Source organism: Biomphalaria glabrata, chromosome 17 (assembly GCF_947242115.1).
Source record: "Biomphalaria glabrata chromosome 17, xgBioGlab47.1, whole genome shotgun sequence".
In the NCBI taxonomy this organism is placed as follows: Eukaryota; Metazoa; Mollusca; class Gastropoda; family Planorbidae; genus Biomphalaria; species Biomphalaria glabrata.
This window is the reverse complement of record NC_074727.1, coordinates 14,010,253-14,033,920: the sequence shown is the minus strand read 5'-3', so window position 1 is coordinate 14,033,920 and position 23,668 is coordinate 14,010,253. Positions and strand designations below refer to the sequence as shown.

Here is a 23,668-nt window from a genome sequence, read left to right as displayed (position 1 = left end):
GTAGTACACTTTGGGAAACACTTTGGGAAACACTTTGGGAAACACTTTGGGAAACAATATGCAAGCTGTCAATTGTCTAAAACCTTTATGAACATTAATCAAAATTAATCAAAACCATAAGGGGGCATGGTGGCTGAGTAGTAAAGCTCTTGGTTTCTGAACTGAGAGGTCCCAGGTTCCAGTCTCCCTGAAGATTTTTAAATTTGGGATTTTAAGGCTGTCCCAGAGTCCACCCAACTCTAATGGTTATCTGACTGTAATGGGGGAAAGTGAAGGTGTTTGCCAAAAAAAAAATGACCTTTACATCATCTGCCTCATAGATTGCAAGGTCTGAAAGGGGAACTTTACTGCTATAAGACCATAAGAAACAAGTTTGTACAAGAATAATTTTGTAGTCAAAATAGAAGATTTCTTTAGGAAAGTATCAAAAAGAAAAGGAATATTTTTCTTTTGAGATCTAACCTATTGTGAAGTATTTTGTGGGTCTTCAACTAATGTAGGATATTCTTTAGAGTGGGCTTGTGGCCTTGGGAATTCATTTCTTAGTAAATATCATGATTCTCTTCAGAGGAATCAAAGCTTTATTCCATAGCAATCTAGCTACCAAGTGATTGAACAGCTCTACCATGTTCCACACTATAGGACAATGTTAGACCACATGGTTAACACTGAACGTTGATGGGTTGTTTTAGAGATAATAATATATAGTGATATGTTAAAAGTTTTCAAGTATAGACCTGAAGCTTGTTTGTTTGTCACCCAAGGAGTAATAGATATTTGTTCTTTAGAGGAATGATTCAACTAGAGCTGTGGTTGTGAACTTAAGGCTGAGAATCACTGATGTAGAAGTTTTCTGTGATCTAATGAAGAAACTTTGTATTCAACTGGCTGTTGTGTGATGTTCTCATTATTTCTAATGTCAAGATGGCCAAGTAGTCGTATGAACTCTAGTCCATCGAGAAACAATCCCAGAACACTCATATCACAATGCTATGTACAAAGACACACACACTTATTTAATCAGATTTATTCTTGTAGCTTTTACTAACTTTGACATCCACTGTCTTGTATTTCTTGGTTTATTTATCAAGCCAGGTATTTAAGCCATTCAGCAATGTACTGATTCACCTTGTCTCAATCTGTTGTTCCTGCTACCTTAACTCCAGCTGTCTTTCTCAAGCAATGATTGGGTGATACATTTGATTACACAGAAAGATGTGTCTCTCCCCACACCTGTAAAGGAAAACCTTTGGCTAAAGAAATATGTTAACCTAAAGTTACCTGCCTCTTTGATAATTTTTTTTGTTTACTGGAGATTTAATTTAGATGTCTAAAATTGAAATCAAATGGATTTCTCCCTAAGAGCAGAAGTGTTGTGATTAGGATTTGGTGGAAAGGAGTGATTGAAGAAACTCTGGGCTGGATGGATTCCATTGTTTTGATGTATAAGCCTTTTTTTTTTGTTACTGTTCATTATGAACTGGTTGTGAGTGAACACGTCACATGATCACCTTTACAACTGAGATATAAACTAACACAAATAATTGTTGGATAACTTGTGTCTGTGTATGTGTGATGAATGTAAGAAAACAGCACTCCTCATTTTTTATTAAAATTAAGTCAGTCCTATTGTTATGTTAGACTTGACTAGTTCTTTGAATGAAATGTAAGAATCAACATGTTCTTGTATTTTAATGGTGTACATTGTTCACAATCTAGATTTGATATTGATTCTTTCTATCCAGTCCTTTAAAAAAACTGTCTGAATGGACCAAGACTAGCAGTGACAAGTACAAAGTAAACTGCTAATTAGCATGATTGATTAGATGAACACATACATATGCTTAGAAACTATCCCTCTTCTTCTGTTAAAGATCAAATAAACATGCCAATGAAGTATACAGTAGCTGATGCTTGTTCCTAGTTTATGTAGACATCTAGGTCAGTGACGGACCTCTAACCCGAGCATCTTGGGATGTTTGGAAATAGGGATGTAACAAATTTATATTTGCTTGGATCTCTTCCAGTTGTTAGGATAGGCAGATGCAGGGTCGCTTCAAGAGTTCCAAGAGTCCTTGACCTTAGGGCTATTTCAAAGAAACGTTTCAATTTAAAAGAAATAAATCTGAGGGGTCAAGAATGGCTGACAATGGTACCAAAGTTAAATGGGTGAAAGTACTCTTTAGTTCTCTTGTTTTATTGGCTGGGTCACAGTGGAATGACTTTGACTTGGGTTGAAATATGTGAAGAAAAAAAAATTTGTATATAGATTTCAAAGGGTAAGCACATTATTAACACTTAGAAGGACAATAGTTGAACCTGTAGACTAGAAAAAATCTACTATAAACTGATTTGACCTTTTTTTTTTTTTTACCATTACAATTTGTATTTCAGCATGAAATCTACTGCTACATTTTGTTTCACAATTACAATACATCTGTTTATAGCACAAATCTCTGGGGAAATATGTAAACAGACATGCATGTTAACATTTGTTGACTCCATTGACTTCTTAAATATGTTTTTCAATTTTGTTTTTGTAAATAACCTTGTAGCTTTGTTGCAGTTCTTTTGTCATTTTTTTTGTTTAGCTTGACAGATACCTTGAAGTTATTGTAAACTATAGAGAGGAGCTTCAAACCTCATTGCACTGTAAACACTTTGTGTGGGTTTTGTGATAAACCTTTTTAAAAATAGAATTTTTTTTTTTCAATAGGCTTACTATGATTTCTTTTGGTTTATTGTGATTTCGTTGAGAGCCAAGTGTAACACAGTGTTGTGTTTAAACACCTGGTATCATTTATGGTCATTCAAAGCAGCATGTTGTTGTAACTTTTGGAGATTTTACTTTTGCTTTTTGAAGTGTTTTCTACTTTTGTTTTTGTCTTTTATTAGAGATTCTAAGTCCAGTAGAATAATTGAAGTGAATTGTCTGAGTTCTTGTACTAAATATTTGTGACTGTACCCTCTCCACCCCCACCCCCCCACATACATACACACACCTTTCCCTGCACTACACTAACACCTACATTCATTAGATTAAAAAAGAGTAGGAAAGTTTCATAAAACAAGATTTTGTTTGTAACTGATTGACACAAAAAAACAGGTGTGGGAACCCCTTCTTCAATACTATGGTGGAGCCCTTTACTTAAGTTCTGTGGTGGAAAGCCCTTACTTCAATTCTAGGCTGGAACCCTTAATTTAGTTCTATGCTGGAACCCTTAATTTAGTTCTATGGTGGAGCCCTTAATTTAGTTCTATGCTGGAACCCTTAATTTAGTTCTATGATGGATCCCTTAATTTAGTTCTATGGTGGAGCCCTTAATTTAGTTCTATGGTGGAGCCCTTAATTTAGTTCTATGGTGGAGCCCTTTACTTTCGTTCTGTGGTGGAAAGCCCTTACTTCAATTCTAAGCTGGAACCCTTAATTTAGTTCTATGCTGGAGCTCTTAGTTCAATTCAAAGGTGAAGTCCTTACTTTAGTTCTGTGGATAGAGTGAAAGGCGTTAAGGACCACAGTGTACCTGCCCCATCTATTGCCAACTTTCAGGTCACTTTCCAAATGAAATATACAATAAAACGTACTTTAACTCCAAGGCTACCAGTAGCTGCATACTTCAAATGCCAACTCTCCTAGAGACATTTACCTCTTCATATGTTTGGGCTGAAGCTCAAAGCTTCAAATGTTCAGTGTTCTATTTCAGCTCGAATTGTTCGTGTGGCCAGATTTTTTTTTGGTTTAACACACACACACATCTAGGGTGTTTCGTCATTGTTATTAACTGGTCATGTTATGTTCATGTTATGGTCATGTTATGTTCATGTTATGGTCATGTTATGCTTTTGTCAACCCTATGGGCTTGTAGTATTTGGATATTTCAGAGTTGGCTCTCAGAGAGCTCAGTTTCTTGGCTGTGAATTTGTTGGTTATGAAGTGCTCGCATGCTATCGTGTTTTCTTTAGTTTGGTATATACAATATATATATATATATATATACAGGCCATCTAATAGCCAGTTGGTGGCAATAGAGTGGTCTTTTTTTGACCACGACCTAGAAAGTAACATGAAAATGTTTCAATAACATCCTCACGTCTTCGTGTTTGAATGGAGGTCTCAGTGATTTCGTTTCTGTGTAGTTCACGACTAAATCAACTGCTGCTAACATCGTGTCCACTAGACAAGAAGGTCAAGTAGCTGAAAACTTGCTGCCCACTTCCTTCAGATGTATTGGATGCCAGGTTCAAAGGTCACCCAATCTGTTTGGGTTTCCTCATTTTCTGGAGGATAGTCTTGCACGGTTCAAAATGGGTTGTTTTTTTTAAAGAGTTCATGGACCAAACATTAAATGTACGTAGTACACACATTTCAGAAACATGTATGGATTTCTTTTGTGACAGTTTGATTGTGCGGTCCAATGTTGAGAGAGAGAGAGCAATACATTGTTGTTATAGTCAGAGAAATGATTATGTCCATCATTAAAATGCATTGTACAGTCAAAAAAAATAATTTGTTGGATTTTAAATTATTCACGAGGCGTTGAATCAATAAAAGAATGTAAAAAAAAAGTAGTGTTATTTTTCTTAAAAATTGTATATGTGTGTGTAATTAATTTTAGTTGGTTACCCGGGGGTGGGGGGGGGGGTAAGCAGGACGTTCCTAAACTTTTGGTTGTGCTTTGACTTTTCGACCTAGTAAGCCATCTACAGCTGCTTCCTCCAACTGGCCACCCCGCAGCGTACACGGTCAAATAGGTACACCAAAGTGTCGCTCTTTGTCCACAGTCTTCAGTAGTTTGACCAAGTTCTGCCTCCCAAGCTTTTCATGACATCACTTCAGCGTTCAATTGCTCAACCCTCTTGCCCCTCCACAGTTTTCTAAATCCCGCCTTTTTACAGTTCAATTCCTCACTTCGAGGAAACTTCTAAAAACCTGGAGTGGGTGGACGCAATTCTCAAAAAATGCTCTAATTTAACAGTTGATGTATATCGCTGAGAAAATAATTACTACACTGGGAAAACTCTAGTTATAATTTTTCAAAGTAAAAAAAAAAATATTGGCTAGAAATCGAAAAACTATCTATCACATTAACGGACTAAACGTCTTTGGGTACGGTACTTCCGCATTCGTTCAAGAGTTTAATAAATTAATAATCAAGAGCATTTTTCGCATTGTCTTCTAGATCTAAAGGCCTATCATTGGAATAAAAGAAAATCTAGCATTCGCTTAACTAGGATTCTTTCTTTTAATGTTTTATTTCTTCTGAACATTGTTTTATCATGCTGACGTCTGCAGACTGAAAAGTATTCCAATCTTAGCAGAAACACATCATATCTGGATGTATACGATAAGTTACATTTAAATCATATCTATACGTTACATCTAGATCCATACAAAAAGTTCATTTTTAGCGGCCTCCGAAAGGGGAAAAGACGCTATTAGTTTTGTGCAAAATGTCTGTCCGTCCGTCCCGTTTAGATCTCGTAAACTAGAAAAGATATTGAAAATCCGACATCACAATATTTTAGACCATTCAAAGTTCTGATGCAACGGCTACTTTTTTTTTTCTGAAAGCGAAAAATCTAATTTTTAAAATCAGTTATGCAAGCAGTTTTTTTAAAGAGAAAAAGCTAATTAGTAAGCATTATAAGTTAGACCTAGATTAAAACGAATAGTAATCTTGTAAACTTCATCTCCGTAAACTTTTTTAATTGCAAAGATGTATTTTAGTTGTTTTTTTGAGCATTTGAATAAGAAATTGAGCCTTTTCAAAACACATCAATTATAAGACTTCAGTTATGCCAGGAGAGGCGCGGTAGCTGAGTGGTAAAACACTTGGCTTCCGAACCGGGCGTCCCGGGTTCGAATCCTTGTGAAGACTGGGATTTTCAACTTCGGAATCCTTGGGCGCCTCTGAGTCCACCCAGCTCTAATGGGTACCTGACATTAGTTGGGGAAAAGTAAAGGCGGTTGGTCGTTGTGCTGGCTACATGACACCCTCGTTAACCTTAGGCCACAAAAACAGATGAACTTTACATCATCTGCCCTATAGACCACAAGGTCTGAAAGGGGAACTAGTTAGGCCAGATTCACATCTAACTTTGCATTCACTTGCACCTATCCTTTGATCTGCTGGACCGTTGGGGCACTACACAAGATCTGTCAACCTTCTTTCTCCATTCTTATCTCTCATTTGTCTTTGATATAATTTCATTTGGATGTTCTCTCTGAAAATATTGAAGCCTGCCTGGGTGGACCACTTCGGGGGCCGATTTTGAGTTTGTGTTTCCACACAAACTGTCTTTGTAACCTTGTTGATCTATAAGTTATATCTACATCTATAAGAAAAATTACATCTAGATTTATTAGAAAAGTTACATCTAGATCTATAAGTTATACAGATGTATAAGATTGAGAGTTTCAAATCTTCACCGTATCAGAAAAAAAGGTTGGGGGGGGGGGGGCATTCTCTTGAACTCTATACAAGTTCGGTCTTAAAAACAAAAGACTCGAGCGAACATTGGACGAGTTTAAAGCCTCGGTTTGATATTTACAATTGTGACTAAAACGTGACTCCATCGATACAGTTTTTTATCTGACGGTGAGCCATACGTGCATGCTTTATCTATGGCCCTTACTGAAATTTTAAAACGCAAGTCGTCAGCTGAGACATTCAGGGGATTGTTGTATCGCTTCTAAGGATCTGAACCAGATTCTCTCGTTTACCGATGATACCGAATCAGAAACCCCATTGGTAGTGAACCATGCTGAGAATTACTGCCTTAGAGCACGTGAAAGGAAGCGGGCAGTGAGTTTTAAGGTTGCCTTGGTCCCCGTACAAGGACAGCCCTAGTGTCGGACATGTACCAGTTCTCTCTCTATCAAATCCTTGTCCCAATCGTCTTTCGCACAGAACTCTGCATTCATAAAGAATGGGTTCTATTGTCTTGTCGTCCTCCAAACAGTGGCGACACCATGTGTCGTAAAATTCACTCTACCGTCCGAAGTAAACACCAATTGGACAGTGACCAACTCGCTAGGACCGCCTGTTCCACACAATTAAGTTGCCACCACGCATCCTTTCTGTCTGGTCTACTCATTGCCCTGTGGAGCCCACGGTCCTTATCCGAAGAATCCCAGCCATCGCACCAAAGCGCCAACAATCTTTTGTCGGCCAGGGATCGTATACTTTGCTATGTACACGGTTCATCACACACGAGTGCCGTCTGGACCGCGTTTTTTGCGAGGTGGTCAGCCAAATCGTGACTGACCACTCCACAATGGGCGGCACCCATTGTAAGGTAACGTTCACACAGAATCGTAGGAAACGCTCCCCGACCTTGAGGAGGTCCCATACCCTTCCTCTAGAGCGGACATCGAGTCTGTACACAAGACCATGTCCTTGGCTGGCGCAGCCCCTCTATCTCCTTTTCCTTCCACCCAATCCAGTGCCTAGAACATTGCCTCCAGTTCAGCCTCGAGGCTGCTTTTTACCTGGCAGGGTCCCATGAGCTCATCTCTTTCGGGGGTGCCAGAGGGTCGAACTATTGCCCCATAAACAGCTTTCACAGTGCCCTCGAGCGTCTGCACAGAGCCGTCTATGTAGATGGTAGTCACTCCGGCTGGATACGATGCGATAGTCTCTCTGGCTGCATGAAATAACCGTGTAGGATCACTCTGCCTAGTCACCACTGGGTCAAGTAGGCACTTCCGTATCGTCGGCATGCCGAGAGCCTCCATCGAGAAGAAAGAACCGGACGAGGAAAGAGCTGCCCGCTCCACCGGCAGATTCATCTCTCTGACCAGCTCACGTGGGTACTTGGGCTTTTTATCCCATGCTAGAATCTTACCGTCCATCCGTAGCTCAACTGGTTCCTTCAATATATAACGTCCGAGTGTAAACCAAGAGTAAACCAACTTCGAGTTAAAAAGCGATCACTACAACATTCACCCAGATACCCCTATTTCCCCCAGCCCTTCCCAACTGGTCCAGATAAGTGATAAGATCATAGCGCACTGAGAAAGCTAAAAGCATGACAAACAAAAACAATTTGTAAAAATATTTGCAATCGCACATATTTATTATTATTAGTCTAGATCTATTACAAATTTAAATAATGAACTAATTAATACAATCACACTTAACTAAGTTTTTTTTTTAAAGTGTTTTTTTTTTATTTCTTAAAATTATTTCTTCGCTTCGGTGTCTCGCCACTGGTTCATCAACTTATCTAATCTTGATCAATTCAACTGAAGTGTAGACCTCAGCACAAGGGAGACCTTATGACACAAAAGTGGGTGTGTCCATTAGTCATGTGATCGCTTGCTGCTGGATCTATTTAAAGAGCTTCAAGATCTCCATTGTTCTATCTGATTAGATATTTCTTTTGTCTGTAAGTATCACAATCAACTTTAAAAAATATTTTACTTTCTAAATTCTTAAGAATACATTGATCCAACCCGTTATTTCAAGTTTGTGAAGAGGTGGAATAGCAGTGAAAGACTTGGGTTCCTAACTCAGGTTCTCAATGTTAAATAACTATGTGTATTTCTATTGGAATTCTCAACAGGGCCTGCCTTAGGCATAGACAAACTAGGCAGCCGACTAGTGCCTCTGATTGGTGAATTTTGAAATTACGAAACATGGATCAAATCTCAAACATAGCAGAACTGTATGGCTTTATGTCTACTAGTCTAAGTCTCTACTATGATTCGAGGTTTATTCGCGAATGTTTAGATCTACTAGCTAGAAGACCATTGTTTCTTCCTTTTTGGTGAAATGTCGAAACGTTATTTCTAGTCTGGTGATCATGATTCACATGAAGCACATTCGCGCTATATGAATTTAACTAATTTGTTGATGTAGATATAGATACAGGACGGTGTATAGTTCATTGCGAATATTTGGTCTTAATTTTTTGTTTTTCTATTTCATTTGAGGCTAACCTAGTCACTACGCCTAGGGCCTCCATATTCGCTTCGCCCAGGGCCATCCAATCCCCTAAAGCAGGCCCTTCTCTCAAGTGAGATATACTTAAGAATCATAAAGAAAGCAGATCACTCCAATGGTTGCACTACATTTCTAATTAAAGAAAATAGTCAGGCGAATGGTATTAACCCGCTTCTGCATCCGTTTCGGTAGAAATTAGTGTCAGTGTTTATAAAACAATAGAACCAAACGGGTAAAGTCATTGATGCATGACAAAATATGTAGATTTGAAACAAACAATACTCAAGTATATAGCGGGCTACTATTCAGAAATCTACGACAAACATTTTCAGGACAGTCTGTGGCATTTTGTATGTCTCGGGAGACAGTCTTGTCTCTTTGCAACTTCTCATGTGCATCAGACGCTGTAGCACTTTCATCCATCTTTCTACGTGTAAGTCATCTGCAATCCAGGACCTTTTCATCCGTCTTTCTACGTGTAAGCCATCTGCCATCCAGGACCTTTTCATCCGTCTTTCTACGTGTAAGCCATCTGCCATCCAGGACCTTTTCATCCGTCTTTCTACGTGTAAGCCATCTGCAATCCAGGACCTTTTCATCCGTCTTTCTACGTGTAAGCCATCTGCCATCCAGGACCTTTTCATCCGTCTTTCTACGTGTAAGCCATCTGCCATCCAGGACCTTTTCATCCGTCTGCTGTGTAAGCCATCTGCCATCCAGGACCTTTTCATCCGTCTTTCTACGTGTAAGCCATCTGCCATCCAGGACCTTTTCATCCATCTTTCTACGTGTAAGCCATCTGCCATCCAGGACCTTTTCATCCGTCTTTCTACCTGTAAGCCATCTGCCATCCAGGACCTTTTCATCCGTCTTTCTACGTGTAAGCCATCTGCCATCCAGGACCTTTTCATCCATCTTTCTACGTGTAAGCCATCTGCCATCCAGGACCTTTTCATCCATCTTTCTACGTGTAAGCCATCTGCCATCCAGGACCTTTTCATCCATCTTTCTACGTGTAAGCCATCTGCCATCCAGGACCTTTTCATCCGTCTTTCTACGTGTAAGCCATCTGCCATCCAGGACCTTTTCATCCATTTTTCTACTTGTAAGCCATCTGCCATCCAGCACCTTTTCATCCATCTTTCTACCTGTAAGCCATCTGCCATCCAGGACCTTTTCATCCGTCTTTCTACGTGTAAGCCATCTGCCATCCAAGACCTTTTCATCCGTCTGCTGTGTAAGTCATCTGCCATCCAGGACCTTTTCATCCGTCTTTCTACGTGTATGCCATCTGCCATCCAGGACCTTTTCTTTAAGTTTGCTCTCCCTCTGGATTATTAAGCTTCAAAAGTAAAAACCAAATCAAACGTGACCTACTAATGGCATATTTGTCAATGGTTATATTTAAACACATACATACACACACACACACACACACAGACATGGACTAGAAGGCTAAGGACAAGTCTACACTTTAACACGTCATCCTACTCGCGTTAGATTACTTGCGGGTTTTCACGGGGAAGTTTGATTGTAATCAGTTGTTGTTGTTTTTTTTTTCATTTTTCCCGCCTTCTGATCGGTCGTATGCTAATAGCCGGGACAGCATGACATTGGTATCCTACGTCGTCTTAACTAACAAAACGTTGTAGGCTAGTGATCTTGGTGTTCATATTTCTAGAGGTAGCCTACTGACTACATGAATTAGTGACGTAAGAATAGGTATTGTTGACTACCAGTGTAGCAAAAGACACATTGGTATACTAAGGTAGGAAATTTAAATACTGTAATTGAAATTAAAGTTGCTTTATAAGGAAGCTATTTATTCGATTCAAGTTTTCTCGTCCGCCATTGTCCAGTCGTAAGTCGTGTGCTACAGTAAAATGCCAACTGAATGGAAAAGTAACTTGATGACAGCTTTGTTATTCTTCAGCAGAAGATAGTGTTCCTTTTACATGTTTCGGATGTTAAATTTAGTATTAAAGACTGTCCCACCCTGTAGCCAAAACCTCCTAAAGGAAGATGGGGGGGGGGGAGGTCAGTGTTCGAACCTGAGATCCAGCAAGACGACCAGGCAGCCACCCAGAAGTATTGCAAGTGAAACATATAATACACATTTTTGTACTCTATATTAAAGATTCGAAATGTCGATACCGTGGTTCGAATCGATCTTCTTACTATCAGATACTTAACATGAAGCTTATACCAGAACTTGTAAGTGAACTAATGGGAACTGTCACATTCAGCTACAGCTACAACTTAACACCACCAATTTTTAGCCACTCTAGTCTAGATGATCTAGCTGGGTTTTTTTTTTTTGTTATTGACCATTATGAGCACATAAAGATGAACTGTAGAAGTTGTTTTTTTTTTTAGTTTTTCGTAAGAGACAAAGCGAGAAACTTTACAAAATCTTTGTTTTCTAATTTATTTAGACATCCCAATTAAGCCCTTATGGCGCTATAAAAAGAAAAGGAACTTAATGACCTTGTTTATTTCGCGTAGATGTCCATCATGAGGATACTGGTAGCCATCTGCGGCTTGTTGGCTGTGGCCTTAGCAACACCATTCCACATCGAGCCTCTGAGCGATGCAGAGATCTTCTACATCAACCATGTGGCTAATACAACGTGGAAGGTGAGTCTGCATGTCTTGGTCTGAAGTCTGCATGTCTTGGTGTGAAGTCTGCATGTCTCGGTGTGAAGTCTGCGTGTCTTGATCTGAAGTCTGCATGTCTTGATCTGAAGTCTGCGTGTCTTGGTGTGACGTCTGCATGTCTTGGTATGAAGTCTGCGTGTCTTGGTGTGAAGTCTGCGTGTCTTGGTGTGAAGTCTGCATGTCTTGATCTGAAGTCTGCATGTCTTGATCTGAAGTCTGCGTGTCCTAATTTGAAGTCTGCATGTCTTTATCTGAAGTCTGCGTGTCTTCTTGTGACGTCTGCATGTTTCGGTGTGACGTCAGCATGTCTTGATCTGAAGTCTGCGTGTCTTGGTGTGACGTCTGCATGTCTTGGTATGAAGTCTGCGTGTCTTGGTGTGAAGTCTGCGTGTCTTGGTGTGAAGTCTGCATGTCTTGATCTGAAGTCTGCATGTCTTGATCTGAAGTCTGCGTGTCCTAATTTGAAGTCTGCATGTCTTTATCTGAAGTCTGCGTGTCTTCTTGTGACGTCTGCATGTTTCGGTGTGACGTCAGCATGTCTTGATCTGAAGTCTGCGTGTCTTGGTGTGACGTCTGCATGTCTTGGTATGAAGTCTGCGTGTCTTGGTGTGACGTCTGCATGTCTCGGTGTGACGTCTGCATGTCTTGGTATGAAGTCTGCGTGTCTTGGTGTGAAGTCTGCGTGTCTTGGTGTGAAGTCTGCATGTCTTGATCTGAAGTCTGCATGTCTTGATCTGAAGTCTGCGTGTCCTAATTTGAAGTCTGCATGTCTTTATCTGAAGTCTGCGTGTCTTCTTGTGACGTCTGCATGTTTCGGTGTGACGTCAGCATGTCTTGATCTGAAGTCTGCGTGTCTTGGTGTGACGTCTGCATGTCTTGGTATGAAGTCTGCGTGTCTTGGTGTGACGTCTGCATGTCTCGGTGTGACGTCTGCATGTCTTGATCTGAACTACTATCAACTATATCATTATATCAACAAGTATTATACAACATGCACAGGAAACAACTCAAAATCAATAGGTTGCAATGGTTTAATTAAAGTTACGTCAATCGTAAGATTCACTCAATATGTTAACCCTTCAAGTCCTACATCTTTAAAAGCCTGTGATGTTAGTCATGACTGATAGTGATATGCTAAATGTGAAATTGCCATTTTTAGCAATCGGTCAAATCAAAACTAAATTTGCTATTTTAATTAAGTTCCTTATTTTTACACTCACATGACCTTTGCCCTAACACCTACCACTTCTACCAAGATTTTTTTAAAAATTAAGATCTTGACATTAGACACATTAAAAACTCTCAGATAACAGTGACATTGATGGCGACATTGACCTAGATTTCAACAAATCACTTGAATCGAAAGTTCGCTTAGGAATGCAGGTCCATCATAAGAACTAGATAATCAACAATTCAGAAAACTATCAGACAAGTCTTCATTAGACTGGACCTTGACCCACAATCTAGTCTTCTTCTACCTCGTTCTTATTGTTATGTTGGAGCGTTTAGATGACTAGACCAATATATGAGATGAACTGTAAGAGTGTTTAGATGACTAGACCAATATATGAGATGAACTGTAAGAGTGTTTAGATGACTAGACCAATGTATGAGATGAACTGTAAGAGTGTTTAGATGACTAGACCAATGTATGAGATGAACTGTAAGAGTGTTTAGATGACTAGACCAATGTATGAGATGAACTGTAAGAGTGTTTAGATGACTAGACCAATGTATGAGATGAACTGTGAGAGTGTTTAGATGACTAGACCAATGTATGAGATGAACTGTAAGAGTGTTTAGATGACTAGACCAATGTATGAGATGAACTGTAAGAGTGTTTAGATGACTAGACCAATGTATGAGGTGAACTGTAAGAGTGTTTAGATGACTAGACCAATGTATGAGATGAGATTACTGGTTTCCAAATTCATATAGTTTTCTTTCTATTGGTGTGTTTGGGGCCAGTGTCTTGTACGGGCATCATGGTAAGAGAGCAGTTTTGAAGAACATGGTCAGAATTCTCTGGTGAGACTCCATATGGGCAGATTTCACTGGTTCCAATTTTGAGCTTCCGGTACATATGTTGTCTCATTCTGGTGTGTTCGGTTCTGAGTCGAAAGATTAGACGTTGATCTTGTCGGGATAGCTTATAATATGCATCATCTTTCTTGTGATTTGGATGAGAGTTTGTCCATTTCTCATTTATTTTATTTACTTTTAGTTTCTTCATTTCTTCTGGATAAAGTGCAATGTTTAATTGTGAGTCTGTTCTCCTACTCTTGGCGAGTGTGTCAGCCTTCTCATTTCCTTCTAGTTCTATATGAGCTGGTATTCATTGGATTACATTTTTTTGCTGTTGTTGTTGAGCTTTGAAGTGCTGTCCTGAGTTTTTTTTATATAGGAGGAATCAGAGTTTTCCAAACTTTGGAGGGTTGTTTTCGCATTGGTTTGAAGGACAATATGACTGTGTGGTTTACTTTGATGATTTGCTAGCATGATAGCAGCTATTTCTAGTGCTTCCCTTTCTGCTCTGTGGATGTGAGTCTATTTATAGCTCATTGTATTTTTTAAGTTTCGGTTTCCGGGTCCTCCCTCTCATCCCCATCTCTAACAATAACAGTAAATTAATAAAAAAATATAAAAAAAGTTACTCAAAACTTTCATTGAAAATATCAAAGCTTCACTCCATAACCAAGCGATCTATAATTAGCACTGTATGAAGTAAATGACATTTGATTCTGTGACCAACGGTTAGCCAGGGGGTCGATTAGCCACCACAATGTGTTCAGCCTATTTTTTAATTTCCACAAGAAATGGGTAGACGGAGCTGGATGGAGCATGGCATTTGGTGAATACAGTTTTGCAATAGTTTTTACTGGAGCGGAGTTTTAACCTCAAAACCCTCTTGGGCACGCTCTTGAAATTTAGTGACTGTAGTTTCGCTTTAGGTTAACAAAAAAAAAAAAAAAAAAAAAATCCCTTTCTTGGTTACGCCCATGAATTAGACTCTACCTACGTTCTCCTAAAACTCGAGAAGAATGATACACGTTGACGTATTAGCTGCATGTATTTACTCATAAAGTGTAACAGTCTTACAACATGGAATCACATTTATTGTCCAAATTTAGTTTTGTTTATTTGAAAACAATTTTTTGTTTGCTTTAGGCTGGACGCAACTTTCACCCTGCTGAGATAAAAAGAGCCAGAGCTTTGTTAGGTGTGAACATGGCTGAAAACAAAGCTTACAACAGGTCAGTTTTGACATTACGTGACAGTATGTAACAGTATGTGTCAAGTGTCATGCCTCGTGGTCTGTTTCTTCTGTTTCTTATAAAACACAGACGTTATTTGAACAAGGTTACAAAGACAGTTTGTGTGGAAACACAAACTCAGAATCAGCCCCCCTTAGTGGTCCACCCAGGCAGGTAAAAAGACAGGTATCAATATTTTCAGAAAGAACACCAGAATTAAATTCGATCAAAGACAAATGACAGAGAAGAATGGAGAAAGAAGGTTGACAGATCTTGCGTGGTGCCCCAGCGGTCCAACAAACCAAAGTATAGGTGAAAGTGAATGTGAAGTTAGATGTGAACCTGTCCTAACTGATGTCTTATAATGAATATCTAATGGATCTAATTGTTTTGTAAAGGGTCAATCTCTTATTAAAATTCTCAAAAAAATAAAAAATCATTTCCTTAAAAAAAATATTAAAAAATCCTTTAGTTGAGTGTTTTATGTATATGTCGCAACGATGCAGTTTACGCGATAATATGAAAAACTACTTATTAATTGTTGTTTTTAAACATTTATTTTTGTGTAAATGTAGCAATTAGTAGGACAGATTTTACATAACGTAGCAATATAAATGTAAAAAAAAAATATTTTTTTTTTGACAAAAATCTAAAACCATTATGCTTAAATAAGTTAGAAATTATGGTATGATTATATTTCACCCTATTAGAGAGCATACAGTGTTTGTTACTATTAATAGTGAATAGTTGTAAAAGTGAAGTTTTAAGAAAAAGAAACTGCTTGCATAAGTGATTTAAAAAAATTAGATTTTTCGCTTTTAGAAAAGAAAACAGTAGCTGTTGCATCAGAAGTTTGAATGGAGTAAAATATTATGATGTCGGATTTTCACTATCTTTTCTAGTTTACGAGATTTAAACGGAACGGACAGACATTTCACACAAAACTAATAGCCTCTTTTTCCCTTTCGGGGACGGCTGAAAAAAAGAAGATGATTACGTACTACGCGTCATGCATTTAGTCATGCATTTAGTCATGCATTGGCTTTGTGGTGGGACTGTCTGCGATGGTTTGATTTGTGATAGGGCAAAGAAATTGTGAACATGTAATATTTAAAACAGATTTTTATTTAATTAATACATTTTTACTATCTTAACTGTGAATAGACTGTGAATAGACCTTGTTTTTAATGACTTAACTGTTTAAAATTTAGCTCTTGGGATATGAAGGGAGAATAACCCTTGAGGGATTATGGGCACGACATGGCCGAAATTGTGCCAATGTGCCAAAAAAAAAATCAAATATCTAGTCATGCATGTTAACCAATGACTAGATTCTGCCAAGTCTGGTTTTCCTAGCTGGCTCAGGCAACCTATTCTTTGCTCTAATAGCACTAGGGAAGAAGGAGCATTGTTTTACAAATTCGTCTTGGCATATGGAAAGAGGAATGTGACTTTATCGATATGTCTTTCTGAGTATTTGATTAGGTCTTTCCCAAATATCTCTTCAATGAAGGACTTAAATTTATAAAGTCAATAGCCCTCCCCTCCCACAATTCAGCGATTTCAGAACGTGAGCAACTTTCTCGTGACCTCTTCCAGAATGTCTTGCCCGTGACCTGACCACGTCTTAGAGCTACCAATACCAAACAAAAAACAAACCACCATTGTTTAACTTCTTGAGTCAATAGACTTGATCCACTTCTACTAATGTGTTTCAAAGTAGACAAAATGTAAACCTTGTATTGTCATTTGTCACCATGTATGAATAGTAACTTATCAAGACATGAATGCGTGGCTAACGTCCCTTGTGATTATCTAGTCCCGTGTTTCTTGATAACACGTAGATCTAGGTGCCGATAAGAGATGAAACTAAATTTCACACCATCGCATGATTCGCAGCGCGCGACTCAACTGTCACATGTTTTATAAAATCATATCCTGCGAAGAGAAAATGTAAATTTTGTATAAGCAGAAGTTAAATTGTACAACAAAGACTGTGCCATCTCTATAGTTAATTTGGGAAGGATTTCCCAATCTAAGTGTAGTTCTCAACATTTTCAAATTCAATATTCTAAAGTTGTAAAGGCGTCTACAGATAGTTGAGATTGTATAGACCTCTTCCCCAATGTTTTATCAAAATGTCTCTTGGGATTTTGGAAAATTCTGTGTGTGTTGTGTCTGTTCTATTTATGTGAAATATTGATGTTGTTTTAACTGAAAAAAAGAGTCCTTGTAATCAAAACAAATTTCCAATGAAGGATCACTAAAGCACATATTAGTCTAAGTTATGTCTGAGAGGTTCAAACTTTGACTACAAAGGATGGCTGCCTGTGATAACCGCTTGGAACTCGTCTCACTGAGTATATAATAAAGTCAACAAAGCGTTTCAAAAAAATAAAATAAAAGTAAAGTTCCACTTTCAGACCTTGCGGTCAATAAGGCAGGTCATGTTTCTGTGGCCCACGGTTAACGAGATTGTCATGTGGCCAGCACAACCGTCTTTACCTTCCCCAATTAATGTCAGGTGGACTCAAAGGCGCCAAAAGATTTCGGTCTTTACCTGGATTCGATTCCGTGACCCCGATTCGGAAGCCAAGCGCTTTACCGCTCAGCCACCGCGCCGCCCCCCCCCCCCAAAAAAAAAAAAAAACAACAACAACCCAACAATGTTGCTCTTGACAGTTTTCGGTCATTCACGTGATTCACGCATTACTATTGTTGACTGTTTTCCAATGTCAATATGTAAGCATTAATCAATCTTTGTTTAAATGTAAGTCATACAAAAGGTTAATGCCCTTGACCTGTCCTTCTACTCTAGAATTCACTTAAAATACAAACAAGTTCAGCCCAGGAATGATCTTCCAGACAACTTTGACCCAAGAACCAAATGGCCAGATTGTGCAAGTCTTAATGAAATCCGTGACCAAGCCAACTGTGGATCTTGTTGGGTAACTGACCTACTTGGTAGGCTTTCCATATTCTTCTGTGGCCATGTTTGTGTACATCTTCATGTTCTCTATTGCTTTCTCTCTGAAGGCTTTCGGCTCGGCTGAGGCCATGACTGACAGAATCTGTATCGCAGGAAAGGGAAACATCCACATCTCAGCTGAAGACATCAACGATTGCTGCAAGTCATGCGGAATGGGGTAAGTGGGCCACATGTACTCGTGTAGCCGCAGTTTGAATCACTAATAACAGTGTAGGTAGCTTAACCACCTACTAATTTTATTGTCTCTTTTTGGTAAATATTCTCATCAATCCTCCAATCTCTAGGCGTAGTTTAACAATCTTCTATTCCCGGCTCAAACCAAGAATGCCGCCATATTTGTTTCATAATGCCGTTTATGTGTTGGTTTTTCTAGACAGCTACACTTTCTTTATAAAACACATAATTCGACTTATTATCATGTTCCATACAAAAGTAAAGATCCGTTCACTTTTCTTGGTAGCTTCTACAATCACAATCCCATTTCATAAACGCACAAATGTTAAAGAACATGATACAAATCTATCAGAGAAAAAGTAAGGGCCCTAACGTAGGTAAAGATACATTTTTCAACCTTTTTTTTTGGAAGGGGGATTTTCTATACTTTGTGACGACATTTCGGTGGGCCAGATGGAGCCACGTCGTGTGCCGAGTCACGACTGTTGTAAACGAATGCATTCCTGGGTTCTAAATCTGAAGTGTCAAGGTTCTCATTTCTAACCACAGGTGTAACGGAGGCTATCCAGCAGCAGCCTGGGAGTGGTATGTGGACACTGGCGTCGTTTCCGGTGGTCAGTACGGAACCAACGAGGTAAGTTGACCTGGTTTCTAGCCCTTTAGAACTACAAGTGTTTATAGTAAGTAGTAGGCTCAAATATCAATGAGAGATTTCGACTAAGTCATTGGTTTTCCTGGCTGATTCAGGCAACCCGTTGTTATGCTCTAATCGCGCTTGGGAAGAAAGTTCACTTACATGACTCAATCTAAGTTTATGCAATTTTAAAAGTGGCTTTATCTGTATGTCGAACTGCGTATTTTATTAAGTTATGATTTTGTATGTGTAAGATGTCTGTATTTAAACACGAATCAATCAAAAATTAACCAATTAAATAATTAATGACTGGTATTGATATATATATATATATATATATATGGCTGTAAATTTGCAGCTCTTTTCCATTATATAGGATTCTTTTTAATTTTTTGTTAATACAATGGCATTGAAAAGAAAATGTTTTTTTGTACGTGGTATTCACGCTTTAAAGTCTCGTCTCCTCCTCTCCATGTTTAGGGCTGCATGCCTTACTCTCTGCCACACTGCGACCACCACACAACTGGAAAGTACCAGCCCTGTCCAGCTGTTGTCCCCACACCAAAATGTGAGAAGAAATGCCTCACGGGTTACCCCAAGTCTTACTCCAACGACAAAACAAGAGGTAAGCGCTGACAGGGGAAACAACCAATGTTTTTAATAGCGTTACATGGTATGACTGCAAAGGTAAATTAGGGGGTGGGGCGCATATGGAGCAGAAATGGAATTGAAACAAGGATAATAAGGAACGTTTGGGACACAATGACTTTAATGACTTCTTATTGGCGTTTAGAAAATCGTAGACTTAGTCATTACTTTTTTTTTTTAGGAAACCTCAGTATTCATGTTTTCACTCACCATTTTCATCATTAGAATTATTGGCCTCAAAGCCACTTCACTTTACTTCTTTTCAAGGCGGAAAATAATAAATACACCTTGTACGTTTTCTGCCATATTTATGTATTTTTTTCTCTTTGTAAATTATGACAATACACATCTATGATGAAATGAACCAAAACAGAATTCTTTTATACATAGAGACCAAGTTTTAGTACAATGTTAAAGATAAATTGAATTACTTAAGTCTTGATCCATCATGTGAAGGCGTGTCTCCGATCTTGCGTGTCTGACCATTTACTTGTAAATCTTGTTACAAATCTAATATAATAAGTAGTTTAAATTAAATTTAATTACCATACTCATTTGTTTGACAAAGTTTTAAAACGAGTCATAATGTTATTGTTATTAAATTACATATATTGTGTAACGGATGCATGTGTAGTAAGCTGTAATTGAAGTATTTCTAAATACCTTGATTATTCTAGATGCGTGAATACCTTGTAAGATGTATTACATTTGCGAGTCCGCATGCAGTCCGATACAAAACAGTATACGATAACAAACAGGATTAAAGGCTCAAACTGAGTTCACTCCAGATGAAAATATAACAATCTTTAATGCAGAATGGGCCACAGTCGAGTCAGTCACTACACCGATGGTATCCCTTTAAGAGCCCAGCAATAACTGATCTAAAAGTCTACATTAATCTCTAACCCCAACGTCCATGTCGTCACTATAAAATTTGCGTAACTAAACTACCTACGGTGGCTGTGACACAATTGTTAGCGATGCCTCCCGAGTCTATGAAACAAAATTGCATGATTCTATTTAGGTAATGGGAGGTTTAATTATAGACTTTATTTGGATGAGAAATAAAGATCCACTATGCCATTGTGATATATTGAGTTAAGATTATGCTTCTGACCACGATTAATAATAGACTAGTAGACTTTGACTGTTTGAGTCAAGATGATTATACTCTCTGACCAATAGGCAAGAAATCCTACGGCGTCAGAGGCGTCCAGAGTATCATGCAGGAGCTAGTGGACAACGGACCAGTGACCGCAGCCTTTGATGTCTACAGCGACTTCCTGTCCTACAAAACAGGTTCGTCCTTTTCGTCGCTTATCACGTTCCGGCGCATCATATTAAAGAAAAAACTTTATTTGTAAGAGGATGACTTGATAGCATTAATATAAGCATATTTTTTTTTTGGGGGGGGGGGCTGTCTTATCTTGTCTTATCTTGTATTGCAAACAAATAAGCAGGCTACCTCCTACATAAATCCATATACTAAATTAGTCGCTCTAATGTATTGGTCGGATTGACGAGATATGCTTATTATTCGGGTTTCCTGTTACCTAGTTGAAAGACAGGACAGAGGGAGTATTTAAATGTATTGGAAACAGGACTTTTATTTGGCAACTGAAGATGTCCCCCATGTTCGCCACGAATAAGTGGAAAAGTAAGCCTGTTAATTGTTATCATATGACACTTTGATAGAACTGAACTTTACTGCTTGGAGTCCGTGTGGCTCTATAACTTCACAAATCGGTTACATACAAAAACCATTGCAGCTTTTTAGACTTATGTTGGTACTGTTGTATCCTATGTTTGACACATACTGTTGATCATGTTGTATCATATGTTTGACATATACTGTTGATCATATTGTATCCTATGTTTGACAGATACTATTGATCATGTATATTTTATGTTTGACAGATACTGTTCATCATGTTGTATCTTATGTTGGACAGAGCATTGTTGATCATGTTGTCTTCTACGTTTGACAGATAGTGTTGGTCATGTTGGATAGAACATTGTTGGTTATGTATCTTATGTTGGACAGAATATTGTTGGTTATGTATCTTATGTTGGACAGAACATTGTTGGTCATGTATCTTATGTTGGACAGAACATTGTTGGTTATGTATCTTATGTTGGACAGAACATTGTTGATCATGTTGTATCTTATTTTGGACAGAACATTGTTGATCATGTATCTTATGTTGGACAGAACATTGTTTGGTCATGTTGTGTCCTATCTTTGACAGAACATTGTTGATCATGTATCTTATGTTGGACAGAACATTGTTGGTCATGTATCTTATTTTGGACAGAACATTGTTGATCATGTTGTATCTTATGTTGGACAGACCATTGTTGATCATGTTATATCGTATGACTGACAGGTGTCTATCGTCACACGACTGGGTCATACGAAGGAGGACACGCAGTGAAGATCATCGGCTATGGAACAGAAAGTGGTCAAGACTATTGGTTGGTCGCCAACTCTTGGAACGAGGACTGGGGAGATAAAGGTAAAACATTGTTTTCTTTCCTTTCTTGCTTTTCTCAGTTTTTATACTTGGAGGCAAATACATAAGTAACAAGCTTCTAGTGTAACAACAGGATAGCCAAGGCAGTGGTTTCAGAAAAGAGTGGGACAATACCTTGCTGACTAACAATACCAAAGCCATAGTGTACCGGACCTGTGTGATGAGCACTTTGCTATACGAAAATGAAACATGGTCAACCTACTCATGGCAGGAAAAAAAAAGCTAAATATCTTCCATCTGCGATGTCTAAGGTGGATCTTTAAAATAAGGTGGCAAGATAAGATAACCAATGAGGAAGTGCTACGAAGAGCAGGGTGCCAGGATATCCGCTCTGTTATCAGCAGCAGACGCCTTGGCTGGCTTGGTCACATTCATAGAATGCCATAAAGTCAACTTCCACAAAACATACTGTATGGTGATCTAACAGAAGGCAAGAGAGCCGCTGGTCGTCCACTTTTACGTTATACGGATGTATGCTAAAGAGACATGAAGCTCTTCAAAATCGACACTAGCAGCTGGGAAAAAGTGGCACTGGATAGATCCACATGGAGAGCGAGCATCAAGGAAGGGTCACGGATTGCAGATGCCATACACAACATTAATGGAAAGAAGGGATAAAAGTCAATGGCGTCTGGCGATTATATACGCCCAACCTGTGACAGCAGCTGTGCATCAAGGATTGGCCTCTTTAGTCACAAAAGAGTTTAAAAAGGGAAAAGATCGTGTCTAGAGACGAAACACAGATATTTTTTAATACTACAAACAATAAGGGGAACTAATTCAACTTATACCACCACATCGGCACAATAGGATTTCTTTCTTTTGTTCCAGATACCAAACAAAATAATTAATTACTAGTAGTTAATTAACGAATTGGTTAATTTTCTGTGTTGATTCTTGTGTTGTCAGGCAAAAGAAATAATTGTGCACAATTTCAGCTTGATTCGAGATTGGGTGTGGGAGAAATAACGTGTATAAGATTTTTACGGACAGACTTAGTTGATATAAGCTTTGTAATGAAAGATATCTATCAATTTCGTGTGCTTTTTAATTGTTCTTTTTTTTTTAATTGTCTGTTCCTAAGGTTTCTTCAAGATTGCTAAAGGCAAAGACGAGTGCGGCATTGAAAGCAGTATTGTAGCTGGGGACCCATAAGTCCATTCGACTGAAACGACCAGCTAGTACGCCTGTGAATGGACCACTTCTTAGAATGCAGTCATTCAAAGCGCTCAGAGAATATGTGTTAGTTTTTATATTTATTTAATTTATTAGTCAACATTTTTATTAATAAAATACCTAAAACCTTATACTTGTGTTGTTGACTTAAAAAACTTAGCTTTCTGTGTTTGTGTGTAATACGAAAAATAAAAAAGAAAGATGTTACAAAATAATACATACTAAAGATCAGATGTCTGGTCGTGTGGAATGCGCTCTGAAATGTCTTGATGGTTTTGGGTTCGAACTCTCACTGCAGCCATCCTCCGCCGTCCAACGGGTTGTTTGGGTTAGGTCATAAGAATGTGCAATTCTGGAGAAACATCTGAAACACACACACATATATACGAGGAATGCAGTATTTCCGTGGCTACGCAGCCTCAGCTGTGACCTACATATTTTGCCACATCCAGGGCAAGCATAACCATTGTCCGCCGGTGATCGACCAAGAAAGGGATGAAACACTTTGGTTTCATTATCCCTAGAAGCAAGATTAGTTTTAGCGTGTACATTTGAGATTAAGTTTCTTTTATTCGCTTTGGTTTGTTTAACAATTTCTCTTTTGAACTTGCGAATTTTTCATCGGGTCAAAAAAAAAAACATGATTGGACACG

The 23,668-nt window shown here is 38.5% G+C and overlaps 1 protein-coding gene across 1 annotated transcript; it reads left to right on the top strand.

The window, feature by feature from the left end:
• Positions 1-11,453: 11,453 nt before the first annotated feature.
• LOC106052689 (cathepsin B-like) lies at positions 11,454-23,146 on the top strand (the record flags this gene model as incomplete). The annotated part of the gene is given in 9 exon segments (NM_001311273.1): positions 11,454-11,585; positions 14,775-14,860; positions 17,679-17,808; positions 17,897-18,006; positions 18,573-18,657; positions 19,138-19,282; positions 20,491-20,604; positions 21,693-21,821; positions 22,924-23,146. Coding segments are annotated over 9 exon segments (1,002 nt in total). The 3' UTR covers positions 22,995-23,146.
• Positions 23,147-23,668: the final 522 nt, after the last annotated feature.